This window comes from Protopterus annectens, chromosome 7.part0 (assembly GCF_019279795.1).
Source record: "Protopterus annectens isolate FY-2018-M chromosome 7.part0, PAN1.0, whole genome shotgun sequence".
NCBI lineage: Eukaryota > Metazoa > Chordata > Ceratodontiformes > Protopteridae > Protopterus > Protopterus annectens.
This window is the reverse complement of record NC_056739.1, coordinates 1,949,625,188-1,949,650,995: the sequence shown is the minus strand read 5'-3', so window position 1 is coordinate 1,949,650,995 and position 25,808 is coordinate 1,949,625,188. Positions and strand designations below refer to the sequence as shown.

General features: G+C 36.4%; 1 protein-coding gene across 1 annotated transcript in view; it reads right to left on the bottom strand.

Moving 5' to 3' along the window:
* Window positions 1-287: 287 nt before the first annotated feature.
* Window positions 288-25,808, bottom strand: part of AKAP13 (A-kinase anchoring protein 13) — a 2,349,678-nt gene continuing 2,324,157 nt past the window's right edge. Inside the window, exon 33 of the mRNA XM_044078370.1 lies at window positions 288-4,026. Within this exon, the coding sequence (XP_043934305.1) occupies window positions 3,962-4,026 (65 nt within the window). The 3' untranslated portion in view covers window positions 288-3,961. The remainder of the gene's footprint in view (window positions 4,027-25,808) is intronic.

Sequence of the window (25,808 nt, the reverse complement as noted above, 5' to 3'; positions counted from 1 at the left end):
TGAAGTGTACTGGACATTTATTCCACTAACTGCAATTTTTTTCCAGTTCAATGACCATGAAGACCACTCTTTAATTACAAAACTTAGATATTTATTACTCTAGATGGCAATAGAGTGACATGGGTAGAGGATTTTAATGTGCAGTGGTAGCGTTGTTGCCTCACAGCAAGAAGTTCTCCTGTTCGATTCTCGGCTGGAGTGCCTTCTGTGTGGAGTCCGCATGTCCTCCCAGCGGTCGAAAGACATGCGTGAATGGGTATGCCTTCGCTGAAGGCTGGGTATCGGGCTGGCAACTCGGCACCATAAAAATCTGCTGCCAATCATTAGTGCACCAGAGTTCCACTGTGGTGACCCCTAACAGGAAAAGTCGAAAAGACAAACTATTAGTATGAAATAATGTAGAGTATATATATATATAAGCTAAATGGTCAGTTGGTACCTCTGATTTACTGTAGAATGACTCAGCGGCACAGTTCAGAAAAAGTGCAAGCACAATTTAACATCTGTAATGTATTTACGTGTGAAAGAACACTGATGAGGAAATACTTTGAATTGCCCCTGACATGTCTTTTATTCACAGTAAAATAATTTTTGGATATACCATAAAGTTTTGTTTTGTGTGCAAAAGATAACACCCATCTTTCTTGTGGAGAAGTACTTGAAAGAATAATTGATTTTAGCTAACAAGCACTAGCAGATTAGTGACTGGTACTTTTTTGTTACCTGGGGATGACAGCTGTATGCTAAAGAATTGTACTTTTCCAATTTAAGACTGAATATGAGGTATTAACATGGGACAATTTTGGAGACAGTCTGTGTATGGTTTAGTCTATAGCAATAATTATTATTACATTTATTCTGTGAACAGCAGCAAGTTTTTTATATGGTACCTTAATCTTGAAGCATAATGATGTAATTAACAGCAAAAATTGGATAATCTGAATTATGGAATGAGGCAGTCTGGTGAAGGTATATTATTACAAAAGAAAAATGTTCTGGTAGCAATTTACATACAATATGTATTATAATATGGATGTTATGATGGGAAGCATTATACATGGCACTTCCACCTGGGTGCAATGTTCGGTAAACATTTTTGTTGAATTCCTGCACATGATGACAACTGACACACAAAATTTTCTCCCCCATACAAGGTATTCTCATAATGGAGACAAAAGTGGCAGTCATGGAGGTGGCTTATACCCTTTCTGGAATACCTGGCATAAGGGCATTTCCAATAAGATGCTAACTAGCTGATGTGAACAGCCAAATAACTGCATGGCCCCATAAGCCCTTCTCTTTGCATGTGTGTGCTTCGACCAATATTCTAATGAGGACTACAGTCACGACCCTGGGATGATTTGTTTTCAGTGACATGCAAACCTCCACTTTCACAATGATGATCAGCCAACTTAAAAAAATGCCTCTTTCTCACCCAGTATGGGTAAGCAAGTATAGGTCACTCATTCCAATCCTCCCTTGCCTAACCAGTCCAGTGCTCAAGCTGCTATTCAAACTGTGGTCATGTGGGTCATGATTAGGGCTTTATCCTTCTATGCTACACAGCAACGTAATATTTGTCAGAAATATCCCTACCACAGGTAGATATGACTTCAGGTTAAAGAGCCATATGAAAGGAGACATCTCAGAAATAATATATACCCATCCTACCACACTACAGTACCAAAGACAGAAGAATACAAGTTCTTAGTATGACGGCTGAACCCATTTCTTCTACTCTTCTATCATTAAAAGATGGGCATACAATCTACTGAGCCATTGACTTGTCAATGAAAGTTAAGTAGACCCTAACTTCTAACTAGATCTATGGTGGACATGGGAGACATATGGTCAGGCATGGATTACTGCACATTTTTATTACAGAAGAATGTGAGTATATGGGAAAAGAATGCTACCTTCATCTTTACTCTATCTGACCTTTAACTTGGTCAGTTAAAAGACATAAGCTTAATGCACTTCAGTGTTTCATTTAATAGATACTGCCTCAACAAGTAACTAATAAGTTACAAAGTGCTAGCACACATACTGAAATTAATATTTCTTTTCGTACCCACTTTCCACTTTATATACATATGACTTTGATAACACTTGACCTTGGACAGAATAAAATCTATTTGCCACATTTCTATAAATGGGTTTTCAAACAGTTATCTTCCAGCAACTGATTCATAGCAAGGGTGGGGCAAAGAGGGTAGTCCCCCCAGGTGCAATCTTAAGATATGTGAGGGGGTGCGCTGACCAGGTGGAAATGCCATACCAGCATCACAGTTTACACAAATTAACTAACGTGTGGTGAGTGTTACTGGGTGAATGGGTCTGACTATAACCAGATTACCTCTTTTTTTTGTGTGCGTCATATGCTTTGGGATGACAGGCATTCTGGGAACTGCTCGGGGGATAAAGTCAGCTAGCTGCAGCTCTGTGACAAATCACAAGAGTTACCACGCAGAAACATTTTATCTCTGTTGTACTACTACTACCTCAGTTTGCAGGAATGCTCAGGAACATGCACATGGGTATTAATCATGAGCAACTGGTCTGCTGGCCATAAAGCAAGCATACTGCCTACCTTGACAGCACAGCCTAGGCACTTTGGAACTACACATCAGATTTTAGACTGAAAGCTACACATCCTTCATTTTGCTTTAGAGGAACTCAATGGATGGCCCAAAAGCAAATCAAGTTAGCTTATATTTAATTGACACTGCAGTGCACATAACCTGGGATACAGCATTCAATGGACCTTGTCACAGGTAAAACTTACAAAGTATAAAGGAAACTCTGCCAGTGGTTTTAGTAACATAAAAAAGTTCCCCAAGACAATATGTTCTGAGCAACTGTTCAGCCCCCACCCATCATTCATCAGTGCCTGCTGACAAACAGTGGACATGGAAAAAACTGAATATATCATTGTATCTAGGTTACTAAAAGGTCAGTCCTGATGCTTTATTAGACATAATACAGAATGGAGGGGGCAGAATGAGTATCCAAAAGCATAAATAAATTCCACCCAAGTGAATACAGTAATCATTTGGAAACAATGTCCTGTTCTTCTGCATTACCCAGCACTCTTAACACTTTATCAAAAAGGCACCATCTGATCTTATTTGCACTGATTTTATCCCTGAAGATTTCACCATTCCTTGTTTCTAATCTAGACAGCTGGGGCCACTGTGGTTGCATGCTTCTTATAGCATGGTCATCAAGGAGTGTGGTAAGTGCCTGCATCCCTAGGAAATGATTACCCAACTGTCAAATCAGCAGCACTTTCTGGAACTGCACTTTTAGGCAGGCAATGACAACAATGAGCTGCCCCAGTAAGATTCAAGAGAAAATAGTCAAGTAAATGCATGGTCTTCGTATCCCACATTGTCTGAAATATGTACAGCAGGACACATCTGATTACCACAATATATCTTTTTCGTTACAGCCAAGGGATCTGTTTGGTATAACAAATGCATCATAATGAACAGAAGCTATAAATGAAATGAAAGTTTACACTCCTATTAGCATGTCCACTGAGAAAAAAAAACAGTAATGATTCTGAAAGTCTAAATATATATTTTTCTTTTTTCTTTGTCTAAAGAACCTGTAATGCGACAGACTGTGTGCACGTGGTTTCATTCATTACAGACTCCAGATGTATCCTGCAGCATAGTGAGGAGTGCAACATTTGGACAAATGTATGGAAGGGATTAATGACAAACCAAGACATTTTCATTCCCCTGCATCTGTGCATCTCCTTGATCACAAAATGCAGGAAATGAGACTCGGGAACAATTAAACAAGTCCATTAGCATTCCCTGCATGCCATATTCTTTGTAGAAGTATGAGTGGGATTTGCATATGCTGGGGCCCTGAGCCCTTGCAAGCTACCCATTCAGAATTTGCTTGTGGGAGGAATAGTCCATGTAACTTCCACCGGCAGAAGCAAAAAAAGTCAACAGAAATAGATCTCTTCTCCATCTGCTGCTGGTGGTGGTGGCTGTTCTGAAGCAGGGGCATCTAGGAAGAAATAGAAAGAAAACCTTAACACATGGGAGTTTGTCTGGTTTTCCCAAAAATGCATATACACATACATATGTGACTAAAGATGAAAAATTAACAGAGACACATTTAAAACAACCATACTCGCCTATTGCCTTTTAAGAAATGTTCCCCCCATAACAGCTTTATGCAGCTAAACAATAATAAGTTCTGAACTTCCTCATAAGTAGTCCATTTCCTGCCACTGGTATCAAGAAGCAGCCAGCATTCTACCATTGTCTTACAACTGAAATTTTATACTATTTTGTGCACAAATAGTCTAATGTCTGTACGGCATATGCGGACCTCTCCAAAACAGAGTTCACTTGACACTACAAGTTGGTGCAAGCCCACAAATCCAGGTCTGAGAGGTTATGAACTGTCAGCCACAGATAACCAAGCAAGGCATCCTGGGAAATGACAAGCAACTTCAACATAACAAGAGTCTGTAGGAAATATCTGGAACTACAATCAGAAGACAAAACAAAAATCTGAAATATAGTTACTTTGCCTAAAGGAAGATTTACTATGAAATGTTGTTATACAGATTGAACTTACCAGATATTACCATATTATAGAATATATAACATATTATATCGGTGAAAAAAGAAACTGATATTCTTTTCAGTTTCATCAAAGAAAATAGTGTCTGACAACACTGCCACTGCAAATTAATCTGAAGAACTAAAATCATATGTTCCAGATTGTGTCATCCATATTATGAGAACAAAAAGCACATTGCTTGAAGCAAAATAAAAAATCATGGCAGTACAACAACCTCTACCAGGCTAGTTTGAAGCTGCATCGAATTATAAACTGAATTCTAAAAGAGAGATACAGTGGGATTAGATCTGAAAAGAGATAAAAACGTAAGGAAATACATGTTTTTAATTCACTTGCTAGGCAGAGTTCTTTAACAGAAATTTGTTAGAACAAGTTTTTTTGAAATAAATAGCTTAAAAATACTAGCCATAGTAGTTAGTGCATACTGAACATTAAAACAAATACTTAAATAGCATATGTATTTAATTGTGAAGCTATTATGTAACTGCCAACCTCAAAACACGATCACTACTTGGTTAGTTTTTTTGCAAAGGTGTTAATGCTATTCAAGAACAATGGGTGCTGGAACCCAAGGTGACACAAGTGTTTCCAGACAGCACATTAATATTAATGCTGTAAATATTGCTAAGCTGTTAAAACTTCCATTGGTTCATAGGTAATTACAAGGGTAGCTGTCATTGTGGGGTCATTTTAAGCCAAATTCCCTCAAAGGGGAGAATCAAACCACGTATTTTATGTCTGTGGGGTAAACACATTAATCATTAAGCCAAACCAACCCATGTTTAGAAGCATGCTTTAAAATGAACTTTTTCAGGAAATTATTTTAAATGAATGTTTGTTTTTACACAAAAACAGTGTTGACATGCATAAGGATATATGTGTACACAGTTTTTGTATAAATAGTGTTCACATACATGCATAAGGATGCATGCAAACACTTTTTTGTGCAAAAACAAAAGTTTGTTTCACACCATTAGACATAACCTTTAAAGATTTCCTTAACTTTTCTTTGTCACCTTGCACTATTTTCTCATGTATGTGGTAATGTTTATCAATGTTCTTAATAAAATTCTGTTTTCATAACACTGAAACTCATCACTCCCATAGGCTCATACGCATGTACTAGGCTAATGGCCCTGGAGCTTTTACAAGCCTAGCCCGTGATTACCCTGGCATTGTGCCACCCGACATTAGTTCCCAGTGCCTCTGTCGAGTAGAGCCACTGGAGTGATCCCTGGGGTGAATTTCCTATTTCTAATCCACTCATCAAGACTTCTCTTGAAGACGGCCAGCGAGGTGCTCTCTTTGATATGTATGGGAAGTCTATTCCATAGCATGGGCAGTCTCTGGGTTATGAACCTGTCCTTCCAGCATGTTCTGTTGATTGTGGTAATGAGGTTGAGGTCTCTGAAGCATGTGGTGTGGAGGGACTGTGATTTCTTTAGATGTAGCATTTCTAGCAGAGCTGGGTCAAACATGGCTTTGTAATTCAAGCAGAAATCGCCTCTATGTGACAGAGAATAGTTGGGAGTTTTTCTGTGTCTGTCCATATAAGACAAGTGTTTAATAGGATCATCTTTGTGAGGTACTTTTGCGGCCCCTCCAGTTGTTGCAGGTGTCTAGTGAGGTACATGCCAAATGGGGCATTGTACTCGATGACTGGCCTAATGATGGAAGAGTAGAGGGAGACAATGACCTCTTTCGTCCTGGATGCAAAACCCTTAGTAATGAGATGTGCCACATAGAAGGACTTTCTGACCACAGTGGCAATGTGGTGGTTAAATGAGAGGTTGCTGTCAAACTGTGTTCCCAGATCTCTTATAATGCCTTCTGTATTCAGTGGACCACCATCGATGTGGTAATTCATGGGAAGTGAGTTTTTCCCAGAGGGGAGGATGACACATTTTGTGGCATTGAGCTTAACGCCATGATTCTGACACCAATTGTTGGTCTCAGTGAGACCTTTCTACAGGATGTCAACATCACTTAGGGAGTGAATAATAGCTCCCAACTTGCAATCGTCTGTAAACTTTATCAGCCACAGTCCCTTCATGTTGGCCTGGACTTCAGAGAAGTAGATACCAAACAGGAGAGGACCCAGGACCGAACCCTGTGGGTCTCCACTCGTGACTGGTCATCAGTCTTTCTTGGAGTCAGCTACTTTCACACTCTGGGTTCTATCTGTGAGCCAGTTTGCATCCCACCTAGTGATACAGGGGTTGATGCCTAGCTTAGTGAGTTTTTCTATGACTCCTGAGTGAGGAATGGTATCAAAGGCCTTGGCCAGATGAAGGTAGGCTGTTTGAACCACCCTGACTTTATCCACAACTAGCCTTCACAAAACCAAACTGTGTGGGATCCAGAGTTTGGAGATTCCCTATATCCTTGTTTATTAGGTCCATGATGATGTGTTCCATAGCTTTGCATATCGGACTCGTCAGGCTAATGGGGTGATAGTTCCCAGGGTCTGTAGTCGCTCCTCCTTTGTGGAGAGGGATGACTGTAGCACAGCACCATTTGGTAGGGACAAAGCCTGAGGTAAGGCTGTGACTGAACACGGCACATGTGTGGTGCCAGTTCACTCTGTAGTTCATGTAGAACACAGCCAGGGATATTGTCATGTCCCATAGAAGCTGCATTCTTGGCCTTGGACAGTGCTGTTTTAACCTGTGCAGCAGTAATACTGGGTACCTGGCAATCTACTGGTATTGTGATTGGTCCTTTGGGGGGAGGGGGTAAAGTTGGCACTGAATCTATTGGCCAGTATGCTGGCAATATCTGTTGGCTCAGTATAGGAGGTACCATTGTGCAGTAGCTCACAGCAAATCTAGGTATTGCCATGGAGATTCTTTACATAACTATAGAAGGCCCAGTGGTTGTCTTTACTATCTGCTGCAATTCTGTTTTCATAGCTAGTTTCAGAGGATTTGATGAGGGGTCTCAACTTTTTGTTGAGGCTGACAAGGGAGTTTTTCCAGTCTTGGGACATCACCTTATTCCATTTGTAAGGAAGGGTGGCATAATGGTTAAGGTGTTTGCCTTGCAAACACAAGGTGCAGGGTTTGAGTCTCACAAGGGATAATTGGCTAGGCTTAAAATGGCTTGCAAGGGCAGTTAGCTTAGTATGAATCTATGATGATAAAATCAGTTTCTTCCTTCTGTTGTAGAGTTTGTGTATGGCAGGGGACCACCAGATTGGCTTCCTTTTTTTGGAGGACAGCATCTTGGTTCCATTGGGTATGGTGAGATCCATGCATTTGTGTACGTGTTCGTACAGTGCATTGGTGTATGATTCGGCAGTCATGCAACTATTCTTCATTTGCATGGGTGCCATGAAGTTAGCCACCTCTATTTTTAGGAACCCAAAGTTAGCTTTGGAGAAGTTTTTTCATGGTGGTTACCTTTGCGGCGGTGGGGGGTGGGGGGTTGGTGGATTTACAAGGTGATTAGTTTGTGGTCGGATCTAACCAGAGAGTTGACTATTGGTGTACAGCAATGGTCACTCATGTTAGTAATGACCAGGTCAAGGATGTTGCTCCCTTTAGTGGGGATAAGAACAAGCTGGTCCAGGGCACTGGAATTAATGCATTCCAGGCAACGCTGGGCCAGTGTATTGGTTCATGAGTAGTTTTCCCAGTTAATGGAGGGGTACTTGAAATCGCCCAGTATGAGAGTGTTCTCCAGGGTGTTTAGGAATGTGGAGTGTGAGTCTTGGGACATGGTTGGGGACCTACAGCAAGCTACGACCTGAACTGCTGTCTTACCACATGTTAGCTGCACCTGAAGTATCTCTGAAGCGTTATGTTGGGCTACCAATCTGGAGGTGTGGGCATCCTTTATGAATATGGAAACACCACCACCTTTGGAGCTTTGGTCCAAGTTCTGGGGCCGAATGTTGTGGAATGAGTTATAATCTGGTAGTGCAGGGGTGCTTTCTGCTGCTTTGAACCAGGTCTCTGTTACAGCACAAAAGTCGATGTTCTCCATTTAAAGGAGTGCTTCGAGCGACTGCATTTTGAGATTTGGACTTCTAGCGTTGAGCAGCATGACCCTCAGATTGCATTTGTTTGTAGTTGTTATGATGGTAATTTGATCTTTGGAACACAGCCTAAAAAATGCCTAAAAAAGGCACTATAGGGGTGTCAAGAGCCTTGGCCAGTATCCGGAAGCCCAGGGGTGACAGATGCAGGCCATCTTTGTCAACGCATAGAGGTCTGTCAATCATGTCTTCCCAGGCAGACAGATACTGGATCCCCTTGGACTGACACCAGAAACTTAGCCAGTTGAAAGCAATCATTTTCTGCTTGTACTGTGATATCATTCTGGGTGATGGTAGGATGCTGCTCAGAGCTAGGGTCATACCCAACTGGGCTACATAATCCGAGAGCTCCTCCATGTCTCTTTTCATGTAGTCCAGGGAGGTATGTCTCAGGTCATTCACACCCACATGTACAATGACAGAGTCATATTTGTACCTGTTGTTGAGGGACCTGAGTGTGTGCGCTATGTGGCGGATCCTGGCACCTGACAGGCAGTTGACAGCTATTTTCTCCTTATTCAACCTAGTGAGTGGACATCAGTGTGCCTCACTATCGAGTCACTTATGACTATTGTGTTGTGCATGCTGTTTTGCATTAGGGGCTTTGGTTGAGTAGCACACTGTTTAGGAGAGTTGTGTGTCTCGTGATTAGTGTTGTGTTGTGGTGGTCCAGTGCATTTCTGCCTTGGAGGCCTTTGCTGTTTGGGTAGATTTTTATTCAGAGCCTCCGCGAAGATGGATGTGTGGTTTGTGTTTTTATGTGAAGGCAGTGCTGGTGTGTGTTCTGTAGGGCTGTGTGTTCCATGTGGTGTGGTGCAAGTGTTGACCTCCTCCTCTTGAGCAGCTATTCCAGTCTTGGATGGAGAGTGCGTGGCTTCCAATTTGGATATATAAGTGCATCTCTCGCAAGTCTAAGTGTTGGGAGGTAAGAGTTGTCAGTGTACATGAGGCAGTTGCTACATTGCCTCAGGATGCCCAAGTTCACCAAGTTAATAGGAGAAAGCACAGAAAACTTACCTTTAGACATGCCTGGAGGGGTGGACATTAAGTACTGGAGCTGTTTTCTTGTAGAACGTTTAGTGCTGGTAACACTTTTGTGTGCTGCAATAATTGCTACAAGAAGTCTGGTAAACTGCTATACTAATAAGCTAGTAAAAGTGCAGGAGAGTAAAGAACTAGCAGATCTAAGGGAAAAATTGAAGAGCAGACTTTTTGGCAAAGCTCAGAAGCTTACACACAGTCCTGGATACAGCAAATCTGTATCTGGACTAGACTAGATACAGGAAAGGCGGAAAACAAGCGCAAATGTGGGCTTTTAAACCCAAAAGATGAAAGAGATGGAAAAACTGCCCAAACGGTCTACAAACTACAATTTCTGGGCCAGAAACCACTCCTGTTGTGGTAGATAGGCTACCTAGTGCTTACTACTCCCACTAATAAGCTAGAAGGCTTCCCTCTAACACAGAAAGGCTTGGGGGGGGGGGCTCAGAAGCTTACAAACAATCCTGGATACAGCAAATCTGTATCTGGACTAGACTAGTTACAGGAAAGGCAGGAAACAAGCTTAGAACTTTTTTTCCAGGACAGAAAAAGCATACATGAGTTCTATCAACCACAAACAATTACAGATCATTTTGATCAAGTTTTGGTGTAATGAGGACAGACAGAAATAACAAGAAAAAATATTTATCTTTTGCAAGACTCTTACCATATCTATATACAAGCTAAGCAATGGGTCAAAATATAAGTCAAGCTATTTTGGGCTTTCACTCAGTGCCTGTACATGCCTCTCAACTGTCCCTGATTTTGACTCAAATTTTATCTCTGCCCCTCTTAATTCCTCCTACAATTGATGACTTTTGGAAAAAGGTGGCAAATTACACTTAATAAATAATTGCAATAATTAAAGTTGTAGCCTGCCTTTACTTCAGGAATTGGATATCAATTCACATTCTCTTACACTGCTAATGTCTCAGGTTAACAGTACTGATGCTTTAAAATGTCCCTCATTGATTGTTTCAGATTCTGTTGAGAGATGTGTATACCACTTCAACTATCACTCAACAGCTGCACATTTCTAGTTGTATAACTAAACAAATTTTTAACATACAGGTACTTTTCTGTGAACTGTTTTGTACAACATAACTGGTAGTCTTAGCTATTCATTTCTGCTTGTTAAAAGGTGATTTTCATTAAGCATACAGCTTCTTTACAAGGAAGGCCAAGGGAAAAACACCAACAATGCATACATAAAAGATAACACATTTTTAAAAAAGGAATATGAAAAATAGACAAAAACAAAGACAACAGTGTGATCAGAAAATATGGATATTTCTACTAGAAATGTTTAGCCATTAAATAGTATGGACTGCCTTAAAGCCCTAGCTCTATACTCAGTCTCCTACAGAGGTGGTTTATGGCTGGCATACAAGGCACTCTCGAATCCAGCTCTAATGGACCTTTTGCATGTCCACAAAATGAACAGCATCACAACCACTAGATAAAAGTATTTAAACTCTGCATAGGACATACATACGACATTTTGACAAGACAGATATGTGTCTCAGAGGATCCTCGTGCTCTGGAACAGGCTCCCCATCTATGTGAAGCAGAGTCCATCCCTAACCCTATTTAAGCATAACCTTAACCAATGCATGGGAAATCAGAAATTCATTCCGGGTTTGGCCCTTATGTCTCTGGATATGTTAATTCCCAAATTAACATATCCCCCATACACAACCTCTAGAAACTTCCCAACTAACATACTCCCTCCTAATACCATCCATGATCCACAGGGACACAATTGGGTTGGATTGTACTGTTACACCTATGAGCAATGTAGTATGGGGAAACTATCCATAAGAAGCACCTGGATTTTGTCATATTCTTTGCCAGTTGAAGTTGCAAAGTTAATGTTAATGAACATACAGTTTGTTTGTGTCTTTCGGTTTTTCCCAGTTAGGGGTCGCCACAGCGGAACTCCGGTCCGCTAATGATTGGCAGTAGAGTTTTACGTGCTGGCTTGCCGGGCCTAACGCACAACCTTCAACGAAGGAATGCCCATTCCCGCATGCCGCCACTCGCAAGACGCTCTAAGAATCGAATGGGCAACTTCTAACTGTGAGGCGACAACGCTACAGTATACTCTGAAAAAGTAGCTGAATTTGTACACCTGTCACCTGACAACCTGAATTCAAGGGAAAAACCTGTGGGTTAGGTACATAACTGAAGTTGACTGAGTGGTACATAACAATTAGGTTAGTACAGCTTTAAGTAAGAGGAGGAATAAGGGAAAAGAAATAAGGACAGTGGTTGAGATAATGATTTGAAGAGTATGAGGGACAAAATAACAATTAGACTTTGTAAATGGTGCAATGAGTAGCTGGAGGATCAGAATCAATTAGTTTACCTAGTGCAACAATATGACCAACAGATGTTAAAATGAGTCTATAACCTTGTTTGAAGATTTTTTTGTTTTGTTTTCTCCTGCAGGATGTTAGGCAGAATATTGCCAAAATTAATGCTCAGAAACTAGTATCAGCATATTTATTGTGTAATCTGGATGTATGGAATGAATAAATGTTTGTTACAAGGTTCTAGGTGGGAAGTATAATTTAAAAATGCTTGATGTAGGGCATTTTCTTCTTATAAAAAAGCTTGTGTGCAAGCGTAGTTGGTTGATTTACATGGGCTTTGTAGGTCAGACCTTCTAAAGGTACTGAGATCTCATAGGTTTAACAATTTACAAAAACAAAAGGAGGTCAGTGGTGTTTATACTATCTAAAAATTAACTTCATATGCATTACAATCCATATTATGTCCATTCTGTAACATTCAGCAATATTTCTCCTCTTTAGAATATTATTTTCATCAAGTTCTTTTTAACTTTGACTACTGGATGTCTATCAGAATCCTCTGTGGAACTTCCAGATCTAGAGCTAATTACAATATGGAAGAAAATACCACCACATTACAGTGGAGAACCCACACAGTCTTTGTACACAAAGGTAACATTTTTAAATAGGGTCACTGTGTATGCAGCAGGAGAGCACTGAGCCAATGTTTTGTTAGCAGTGAAGCAGGGCTTTAACACATGCCCAGTTGTTTTGGTTAACTAAAAAAACAGACCATACAGTCAATAATGACCAAAGACAAGATGCATTAAACATGTCTAATGCAATATATGATGGTGTGAGTATCAGAGGTTGTGATTTTTTTTCTAAATAAAATCACAATGGGTGTATGCTACAAGGATGTTTGTTCTTTTGGTTTGTCTGCCAAGGACAGCATTAACAAAGTATTCCTTTTGTGGGAAAGAAATACCAAACATGTGCTACTTATCTAGAAATATGCCATTTGATCCCATAAGCATGGATGATGCAAAACAACTCATATTTACAATGTCACTGACTGTGATGTGGATACGGCCATCTAAAATATAGAAAACATAATTACATACTAGTGCCTCTGAAGTAGTGTACAACTGTCTGCCAATTCTGAGTTCTTTCTTCTAACTCTAAATGGAATATCCTCATAATCACTTTTTATGAATCTGTACCATGTTTAAGTCTTCATTAAAATAAATGCATATCCATAATCTGATAAAAATGACAGAATTCTATTGTCCATCAACTTCATCTACTTCAAATATATAAATATTATCCTTGAACTTATTTATAGAATAAACAGATAAATATGGAGGAGGATATGAGAGGGAAAGAAGTCAAGTTATTCAGTGGTAAAACCTAAACAATAATATAGATAGAGAAAGAATAAACTAAATCAAGAGTATGAAGTGTAAATATGTTGTACAATCCTATCAATATTAACTCTGCAACTAAAACAAGATATCAAGAGTGTTAGCAAAAGGGGGAGGGGCTGAATGGCCAACTGAATGCAGCAGTTTTTCAGAGCTCCATAAACTAGTATAAAATACAGGAAATAATTTATTGTTTTCTAATAAAAAAACATTCAGAACTAGTAGAGGAAAGCTTTAATTATATAATTAGAAAATTTGGTGGATATTCAGAAGACTTTTCCTGTCAAATTAGTGAGGAGACTGTCATAACTTCTGAAGATGAGCAACTCGAAGAATTCTCACTCTGAACTGGCTTAAAAAAAAGAACTTCAGTTGGTGACTACCACACTACAAGAACTGTCACTGAAAAAGGATACTTTTAAGGATGACTTACAGACTCTAAAGGAGAGCTGTCAAAAACAAACAGATTAATTCAAGGAAATCCTTCAACACCATCAAAACAAAATAACAAGCATAGAAACTTCTTTGAAGGGCATCGAGGGAAGGTTGAAGAAGGATTTACTACATAAACAAAATATTTGGCTTCTTAACAAAGTGGATGACCTAGAAAACAGGGAGAGAAGGACAAATACCAGAATTTTCGGACTCCCTGAGGGAACTGAAGGAGAAGATATTGTCTTATTTTTACACTCATGGATTTCAAAAGATTTAGAACTAAAACAAGGTTTCTCATTTGGCATAGAAAGGGCTCACAGAGCCTTAGGAAGAACAGCCTCAACTTCATCTTCTACACCACCAAGAACAATAGTAATAAAGTTTTTATCCTATATAGACAAAGAATTGGTACTAAAAACAACTTGGAGGAAAAAGTCCTTTAAAATACAAGCAAAATCCATTAAGATGTCACAATGACTAATCTGCTAAAGTATTGGAACAGAGAAAAAAAGCCTGGCCACTGCTTAAGTTACTAAAGCAAAATAACATTAAAACACAGCTTGCTTTTCCTGTCAGAATCAAAATATTGTACCTAAATGAAATGAGAACATTTATTAACCTAGAAGAAGCCTCAACATTTATTAAAAACAATAATATTATATCTATTCCTGAAGGAGTTAACTTTAGTATGTCGACAGCCCACTACATCGAATACCACTTCTCCGACACGGCAGAACATCAACAAATGAAGAGCCGAAGTTTTCTGAATGGTACGTTACCGTTTGGCCATCCAGAACTGAAAAACTGCCATTAAACTGACTTCACCCCCCCAGACCCCCCTAACTTAATATTCCAACTCTGAGAACGCACTACCATGGGGGTACAGGGCAAAGTTCAGGTGGATGGCCAAATGATGGCTCCCTGTGCGGGAAACGTCAGCTCTTTATTTGTCAATGTTCTGCCGTGTCGGAGAAGTGGTATTCGATGTTGTGGGCTGTCGACGTACTAAAGGTAACCCTCCTGAAGATATGGATTGGTCATCACCTTCCCTGAGATCTACTGATAAGAATTCCTGGACTGATGTCAGAAAGAAAAAACAAAACTGAATCCAAAATAGCTGTTCCCTCTCAATCTCTCAAAGTATCTACTGCATACTGAAGTAACTGTGAAAGATATATGTTCTAAATTCCAAACGTAAGTTTTATCATATATATATCCATTTACACATACATATTTACATTGAGGAAGGGAAATGTTTCATTATGTCATTAACAGCAACATTTTTAGTCCAACTCAATAGTAAAGATGAACAGTAAACTGTTTTAAAGTCTTACAGTTTAAATTAGGTATGCAAACTTTATCAGAAGGGGTCCCGTTTACCCTCTTATAGTTCTGCTATTATTTCTTTGGTAATTTAAAAAAGAATTTCATATATATATATATATATATATATATATATAAACAGTTAACACTGGCGTCAGTCAGACTTGTGGTACTCAGAATCTAGTAAAGTTGTTATATTCTGAAGTTAAATTGTCCTCACACTGTCTTGCGAAGGACTTCAATTAATATCTGCTGTTCTTATAATGTGTACTATATATGGTTGTCTTTATGGTTCAGAGGGAATCTTAAGCAGCAATATCTTTTAAATACAGTTGGAAATAATTATCCTGATAAACTACAACTTGTTCTTATATAGAACTTGATTATCCAGGTCCTATTACAAGGGTATACCCTACGGTCTTCTCTTAGCGTTATTTTCAAACATGGGTTACAATGAGGAAGAGAAGTAGGAAATGAGATGGTATCCCTTCTGTGTATCGTTATAAGGCTACATACTGATGTGAGCTATAACCTAATGCTCCTGATCTTTTACAGCTAATGTCTTTTATTGTTTTATTTAATAAATAGCTGATTAGTGTAATTTACAAACACATAGAGTCTTAAAAACGCTACCACCATGAAGATTTTTGCAGGGATAAGAAATGTCTTGTGAATATATAAGAAGCCATTTTATAGATATCTGGAAGTCACTTAAAGTAGTAGGAACTAGTTTTTTAGATTATGCTGTGGTCATCCTCGAATAATGCTCATGTCAGGAATTAAATGCATCACAACAATTATAAATAAGCATTGAAAGCCAGAACAGAAAGAAGGACTGTGAGATGGTGGTGAGTAGTGCTTTGGTTAACTTGATAAAGTGAATTGATCATACTGTAAAAATGAACTGTGGTATTTGATATTGATAAGTATACTTGCACAGTAAGATGGAGTGGTTGTCGTGACTTTTGAAGCTACGGAAGATAGTAGCTCTTGTCTGCTTGTGGTATGAACTTTCTTTCAGTTCTCTGTCTGTTCCGGGATGTTTAGTCTGATTTGAGATGCTTGGTTTTAGCAAGACATGTGCATTCCTGGTGTTTACTGATTAGTGAAATATTTCAGCTGTGGGGGTTTGGTGGCATTGGGAGTGCTCACCTATTAATTTCTTGAAAAAGTCGTAGTTAAGGATTCTAATGACTTGCTGTTTGTAATTAAATGGCGGGAAAGCCAAAACTCCTATGAATACAAGTAGTGGAGCTTTTTAGAAGCTTGAGACAGTGTGCGCGTTTCTTTATTAACCCAGACATTGCATCACTGAAACCTGATGTATGCTAAGAGTTACTACAGAAACGAACTATGTCTAGTGATTGGTGGTTAATTACTTTCAAAGAGGTAGGAAGTATTAGTCAAAATAATAAGTGGTAAAGGGAGTTATAATTATCCTGATCGGTTACTGTGAAGTGATACAGAATAATTTCGTAAAAGTTGATTATTACCTTGAAACTGTACCTTACTCACCTAATTATTAACAGTTAACCATGAAGACAGGGGAATACTTTGTCCTTTCACATACATTATTTATGCAACCTTACTGGTTTAGTTAGTCTGCCTTATTTAAGCGCATCTGTTTTACCCATCATTGTTGATAACATGATTATCATTTAAACTCTAGTTGTACTCAAATGTTATTGGCCCTCCTCTTCTTAGATTTGAATGTACTCTGTTATCTATAACTAACATTTAAATCCAGCTGAAAGAAGCATTGTTTATACATTAATTTATGTTACAAAACAGGAACTCTTTTCATCTTCTTAGAAAATAATGTACTTCAACTGGGTTTATATCGCTCAAGCAGCAAGAAGCACAACAGGAACTCTTTTCATCTTCTTAGAAAATAATGTACTTCAACTGGGTTTATATCGCTTAAGCAGCAAGAAGCACAACACTTGTAAGGAAGGCCAACTATCATAAATAGAGTATGTGACTAACATTAATGTGTGATATAACATCTGATAAAGGGTTTAATAATCCTGACAATAACACTCATTTATGACATCTGACAAGTTATGAATGCAAAAAAGAAGTATTATTAATATGTTTCTGGTTAAATGCAACATTCCCTTGTATGTCGAAGCATTCTCTAAATGATCAAACTGTTGGTTGCAAAACACATCACATTCTGAAAACTAGTTGTCAAAGGTAAACTACTACTTTTATAAAGATCTTGATGCATATTAAATATTTGAACTCAATATGCTAATTATATGATGAAAGATGTACATGACTATCTATTAAAGAGGTATATAACTGAGAATTAGTCACCACAGTATCCACACCTCAAATGAGACAGCTGTATTACAGACAAGTGACTAATATTATTTCACATACAATATGTGTTTAGTTTTGCATAACTGAATCACATGCACTAGGTGCACTCTCCCCCCCCCTTTTTTTTCTTTATCCTCCACTATCCTTCTTAGTGAATATATGCCTCTGTAAATATTATCTTAGACTCTTGGTTGTTACACATGACAGATTGTTAATTCATGGATATGGACTGGGATGTATTAGTAATTGCTGCATATGCATTATCAAGTTTTTTTTTATGGCTCAGCCATATGATGTATTCAACACTTTAAACATAATTAATATTAATATCAGTAAATTATTACTGATTGTCATTTGTTTGTTGAAACCATCATAAACTGAAATTAGACAGCTACTAGTAGCCAGTCTTTAGAAAGTGGTTGCTATCAAGTTTAATAAACTACTGTTGGGGAACTAAGAAATATAAGAATTATGTAGTAACATAGTAATATCCATGAAATAGCTGTCTAATATTATCAATAATTGGTCACACATGGCTACCATGCAAATGCAGTTTAAATATGTACACTTTTTAAACATTAATTTATCCCCAGTTATATTTGGGTTTACTTGTAAATACTCTTTCTGTTAATCTAATGATAATGAAATTTATAATCACATAATATCATCATATCATTAAAACTGTCTCAGGAGCATGAGAAAAGGGAGGGGGAGGAAGGGGAGAGGGGAAAGAAAGAAAAAAACTTGTGTTGAAAGGAATCTTTCTATTATTGTTACAGACATATTTAACCTCATACCATTAAAGATGCAGAAACGTTATCAGTACAATATTATATGTAAACAAGTTCACACCTTCCCATTGGGAAAACAGATATTGTTTGCAGTTAATATGTAAATTAATAGGGACTACCAGATGCTTTACTAACTTGTTATGGATTCAAGTTAAAGTAGATACATCTCTAGCAATATTTCACATAACATGATTGATAGTTATTATTCAATTACTTATACTTCAATCAAATAATATCACTAGGTATGTAAGTTAGGGATAACATCATAACTACAATATTGTTAGAATAATTCAGGAATTGAGAATTTCCATAGACACACCTTCCTTGTTGAATCTTAAATTATTATTATTTCAATTGTAATAGAGACACACAGCTGGTTAGATGTTTATATATTAATATTATATTTATTAGAACAAACTACAGTTATTATAAACAATAAGTTAATTAGAGAATTCAAAGTCTAGTAAGAGGTATAGCAAATATCACATAACATCTTATTTATACTCAGCCTTCTTTAATAATTAGCATTCTTATGGAGCATGGAAGAGTTAGAAAAGTAAGTAAGGAAGATTAGTCTAGCAGATTTATTTTTGTCTGTTAGACTAGGAATGATTTTCATTCCATGCTTTGTATGGATCAAAAATCTACATTAGTTCAAATGTAGTTAATGTTATTATTTGATTTTTTTCTAGTTTTAATAAACCTGACTCAAGCTTTTTTCTATCAATATTCATGAAAGTAACATTGTTGACTAAGATAACTGGGAAGTTGCAAAATAATATAGAACTAATATTAGAGGAAGAGGTCATACATCAAGAGACTATAGCAAAACAAATTTGTTCTTTAAAGTAATTCGATATGGACCTAACACTGGTATCTTTAAATACTAATGGCTTAAATAAGCCAAATAAGAGATCCAATCTGTTGAGATACCTAAAAATAAATAAAGCTCAAGTAGTCTTTCTACAAGAAACCCATTTTAAAATGAATGATAAATTTATTTGGAACCCTAATGAATATACAACTTTAGCTCCATCGTTGTATAAATCAAAGATCAGAGGGGTAACAATTCTATGGAAGAAACACTTTCTAAGCCCTGAAATTACATACAAATATGAGGATGAAGATGGACCTATAGCCATTGTAATATTGAAATTTAACAACAGAATGTGGACATTAGTAAACCTATATTGGATTCCTGATATTAGGGTGGGGACGGCCAAGAAGCACTTAGAACTTATTACAAATATTTCTACAGGTAATATAATAATAGATGGTGACTTTAACTGTATTACTGATACCACAAATAAAAAGTCCCCACGTTTATCATCTTCTGCAAAAATCTTTAAAATAATGGACTGAGACGTTCAAATTAAGAGAAACTTATTACATTATAGGAAATAATTCAATGATATGTTCACATCAAGATTATAGATATGGCACCCAAACTAGAATAGCTAAAATATGTGTCTCAAGATCTTTACTCAAAAATTTTTACTTACTCAATAATTCCATGTCCATTCTCACATCATAAGTCTCTAGTTCTGGAAATTCCAATGGACTTTAGACAGTTAACTATCACTTCCAGGATTCCTTCATATATTACAAAAATAAGAGAGTTCAAGCCATGCATGGCTAATCTCTGAATTTCATTTTTTTTCTAGACATTAATTACAAACTAGACGTTAATGTAATTATGGTACGGGACTCATTAAAGGCCTTTTTATACTGTAAACCCATAAGTTGATTTAAAAATAAAATTAAAGAATGGGAATCAGAACTACAAGAGTTGCAAAATCAACTTTTAGTGTTTAAGTCTAAAGGGATGCAAGTTCTACTGAAAATAGAAGACCTAAATAAGAGACACAATGGAGGGTTGGGAGGGTGGCCTAATGGTTAAGGTGTTTGCCTTACAAACGAAAGATCAGGGTTTGAGTCTCGCAAGAGATAATTGGCTAGGCTTAAAATGGCTCGCACAGGCATTTAGCTTAGTATGAACCTATGAACCCTATATTGAATCATAAAGCTAACCTAGCCATGGAAATATTAAAAATAAACTCTTACGCAACTTCCCCAAAACATCTACATAATCTCTCTGTGAAAGTAAAAATGCAATCTAAAGTAAATAATATTGCTAATATCCTACATGATGGCAAAAGAAGGGTAGTATCAGACATAGGAGATATCATAGATGCAATTAAATTTCATTATGCAGAGCATTATAAAAACAATAACAACATAGTTGAACATTTGAATCCAGAAACTATATCCCCTACATAAAGAAAATACCTGAAGATTTAAAGGTAGAACTACAAAAAACAATCACGCAAAAAGAAATTACAGATATCATTAAAGGGTATTATCATTAAGGTTCCGGGGATACATGGTTTATAGAATTATATAAAAATTTTTCCTACATCTATAATTTCCCTTCTACATAAAACATTACTTGAAGTCCAATCTCATGCAGTAATCCCACCCTCATGGAGATATTCCTTAATCACTCTTATTTTAAAGGAAAGTAAAGATTCTAACTGTTGTAATTCTTAGAGACCAATATCTTTGTTGAATAACGATTACAAAATATTCATGTCAATTTTAGTTAATAGAATGAAAATTGCATTGTCCAAAATAGTTAATAATGATCAAACTGGTTTCCTATACAATAGACATATGCATGACAACATTAAATAAATACTAACACTTATTGATTATTTAAATAGAGAAAATCAAGAAGCTTTGATAATAGGTTTGGATATAGAGAAAGCCATTGATTCTTTAAATTGGTCTTACTTATTTAAATTTTTAAAGTTGTTTGACTTTCCTTCTTCCTTTATCACATTTTTGAAGAATGTTTACAAACAACCTAGCTTATGTTAAAATAGATCCATTTACTTCTGAAGCAATACAAATAACCACAGGCACTAAACAAGGTTGTCCCATGTCACCTATTCTATTTGCATTAGAGATATTAGCTATACTAATGTGCAACAACCCAAAGATAAAAGGTATAGATATATATGATCAATATAGCTCTAAAATACTGCTATTTGCTGATGATGTGCTTCTTACCTTACCAAATTCAAAAGAAGTGATGGATGAAATTGATTTACTAATAGGTAATTTCCAAGAAATGTCTAGTCTCTATTTCAATAAATCTAAATCAAAATTCCTATTATTAAATAAAAAAGGAAGTACAAGTGCCTGGGAACCATATTATTGGCAATCAGGTCTCCAATTTAAATTATTCAGGGATTGCCTTGTGTGAAAATTTGAAAGAGATATTAAAAATGAATTATAATAAAATTATTGATATATAATCAAAGCACTGGTGCATAAGTGACATAATATGTTTACAATGTTTGAGGACAGATTGCAACTGATAAAAATGGTGTTACTCCCCCAAATTTTGTATGAAGCACAGGATGTTTTACTAATACCTCAGAAACATTTTTTCAAAGAAATAACTTCACTCTTACTAATATTCCTTTGGTATCCTAAACGAAATAGAACTGCATTCTCACATCATATTAGACAATGGGAGCAAGGGGAGCAAATTTTTCCAGATACAGAATCTTACATAAAGGCTTCCATACTTAAAACTGTGACAAACTGGATAAATCCTAGTTACTCATCTAATTGGAAACTGATGCATTCATGTATAATAATGAAAGAAAACACCTTATCAAAAAATCCTTTAGTTATAGATAGAGATAATAAATTATGGTATTTTTTTAATATAAACCTACAATATAATATAGTAAAACCCACCAAGTTAAATTTAATTAACCATCTCTTTGATGTATTTAAGAAGTTTATTAATAAGAATATGGACATAAAGCTTTGGTATATGTACTTAATCCCATTTAGTATCAAAAAAACTTCACCGATAGAGTGCATAGGGAGATTTATATTTCCTGGGAACATAAAAATTTACTATGTTGGCAGTATTGCATAATAAATCAAGTCTTGGATGTGCAATATCTTATTGTCAACTTATGGATTAAATCCTCATGGTTGGTTACTACTACAGAGTGTTTTAACATACTCTTGAGGATCTATGTAGAATAACAAATGATTCATCTTTTAAGAACATTCCAAAATTCATAAAATGGGCGTTTGGAATTATATACAATAATATTGATATAAAGAATGAACTTTCATACTTGTATATTTTTTAACCAACGATCTATCACTATCTTTATCTTTAGAAAATAAGACAAGTATCTTACTTTCAGTTAAGCTAACATCTTACTCACAATATTGGAGAGTATTTAATTGGAAATATCTGCATAGATCCTTTCTAATTCCTGATAAAATTTCAAAAATCAATGTTTCTAGTAAAGGACTATGCTGGAGATGTCAAAGTTCATTTAATGCAAATTGGCCTCATTTTTTGACTGTATTGATATTGAAAAATATTTAAACAAAATTAATAATTTCCTGCAAGCATTGTATGTAGATTCATTTGTTCTGACTAAAGCTTTAATATTACTAAATGTACATGAAAGTCCTCAAATGAACAAAAAAGATTTGTATTTATTATGGACTATACTGCCAATAGCTAGAAAATGGACTTCCAATATAGCGCCTACCATGGAGGACTTTCTATGCTTACTGAAGAAAACGGCACTAATGGAGAGTAAAATCAAACTACCAAGAACTTATCCTAAGCCATTAGTCAATAATCTGTGAAGGAAAGTTTTATCCACTTTGCAATTGGAATCAGACTCAGACTCTTCCAGTTAATTCAAATAATTTATACTATGATTCACTGTCTGTATTAGTGTATTTGTGCCAGGTTAAATGTAAATATTGTATATAGTTAACAATCTGTTATACACAATGTAAACAAGAATTTATTATGTTTTTGTTCAAAATACAAAATTATTTAAGTAAAAAAAGTGTTAGCAAAACATATTATACTGGTATAACTTATAGCAGCTGCTAACTCTACATGACAAATATTGCCAGTCAGCTTTGCCTAACATTAGTAACAAGGTGGATCATTTTTTCCCAGGTCTAAACATCAGCCTTTTTTGACTCCACCATGAAAGAACAATTACACTGTAACACCATATCAAAGGATGGAAACTGACATGCAGTAACATTGATTATGACAGTTTTATGAACATTATCCCAAATTAGCTTGCAATAAGAGTCTGGTGTCCCCCCAAAATTTAATTAGCTATGGGCAACTCTCCGCATGTGTATGTTCATATGCATGCATGTATGTAACTTTCCAAAGTCCACCTTAAGATTAGTACATAGATTTCCTTAGTCTTACATTCAAAGCAAGCCTTTTTTAACAAGAACAACATTTTTTAGTCTTATGTGCTTGTGCATCAAGATACATTCCAACATCTCACACATTTAGAATACCGAGCTAGGAAACAGTGATGTAGGTAACAAAGACTGTGATGATTTAATTTACATTTTACATAGGATTAGGGAGACAAGAACACTTTAGGTACTTTGGTGGGTAGCTTGCAATCACTACTTAAGGAACTGGAAGTACATAGCTCTGATGAAGGAATGGAGGACTTGCGTTTACTGACCATTTGACAGACTGCCCCCTTACACCTCTTACTTTTTCTCTTTCTTTCCCTTCTTATTCTTTTCCAGATTCTCAGTCTTTTTTATTTTATGTTATGAGCAGATTTACAGGTTTTTCAGTTTTACAGATGTATAATGTTTAAAGTTAAAGTGAATGTTTGGTGCTATATAATCTTGTATGTAGTAATTTCGCAAGCATATTTCTGTTAACGTAAGGAAAAAAGGAATATATATTTATTAAATCTATGTTTAGAAGATGTTATCAATTCTTTAAAAAAAATCCTGAAAACAAAAGAATGGTAATCAGAATGTTGTACTTCACAGACAAAAACAATTGGGTTATTACTTTACTTATTGTATAAAAAAAAAATCTGTTTTGCCAGGAGCCTTCTGATTTTAACCTTATTTGGGACAAAATCCCTTATGTAATGTACATCAGATTATTCATGGCCTGTTTTAGAACATGGCTATTACACTGACAGGCCCGATAAAGGACAAAATATGTCATGTCAACAATTAATGGGGTTCATCTTAAAAGCCTGAATGCATTAACCAAGACACGTGGGCCAATGAGCAATTAAAACCCAGGGAGATGGAACAAATATATATTATTATACATTAACATGCTATCTTCCATGATGGCTTCATCAACAGAGATTTGTAACTGCTTTTTTTTTTTTTTTTTTTTTTTTTAAGATGGCAACCATTTTGCCAGGGTCTTTCAGATTAGGTCCTATAAGCAATGGGCAGAGGATATTTTGCTATATAAATTTACTTGAATAAATATGCAGAAACAAATTGTGTCATTTTGTGAAACTGACTGAAACTTTTTATATTACGACCAAACCAGAAGCTGAGGTACTAAGAAACAAGTCAAAAGCTGAGGTACTAAGTAACACACCGCTTACAGGAATGTAAGATATTAAGAATTTCATAATCTGATAAAAACAGGAAGAATGACACCATGGATTCTGAATTGTACCTAAATTCTGCAGTAAGAATTTTGTCTGATTGTAGTACCTACACTCTTCCTATACACACTAAAGTTCTGAACAACTGTTTAGAAATTATATCTCAGAAAAAAATATTTAATTACTTTGCATGGAAAAAAGGTTATTCTGTTCTATATGGTCAGCCTAAAATGCATAAACCCCCCCTAATCAACCCTCTTTTAGAACCACACTGGCAGGGAGGGCCTATATTACTTCATCAAGGTTTTATTTCTGTGAATACCTAATCATCGACCTCTTTACACTGAACATCTGTTCATTGAATGTTCACACCTGCGAATGGTTTTCATAGGGAAGGTAGTTAGTTGACCATCATTAGAAATTTGCCCTTTTCCCCACTGTACTGCAATCTCAGAGTTGGTATATATACATGGGGGAGTGTGGGGGATGTAGCCCCCCCCCTACCGTGATGGATTTGAAATAACATAGTGTGTGTGACAACGACTGTGGTTGACAAATAATTACCTTCATTATGAAAACCGTTCGCTGAGCTGGGGAGTGGATGGCAACCCTGGCCAGCAGTGTAAAACTGGATACCAAGATCATAGTGGATTAAAGGTAAGACAGGTTTATGGGAGGTGATATGTTACCATATGAAAACTAAGCCCACTGAACCTAAGCATGAGTCTGCAAAGAAAAAAACAATGATTGAAAGTTATACTGCTTTAAATACATATGTTAGTGCATCTGTCACTTTGGTTAACAGTGAAATGTTTTTATCTATAGATGTTTTCTGCTGGAGGAGACTATTAATACAACTTACTATTAATTTTCAGTTAATTAAAATGTGCATTTTATTGTATTTTAATTTGTTTACTGGGGTATAGCACTGATCTCACTGGACCAATTTCAATCTTAGCTTAGACACACAAAGTACATAAAACACACACAGTACCGACAATACAGTGAAAACAAACAGTAAAGTACAATTTCACAGCACATGTATTATGTATTACAAG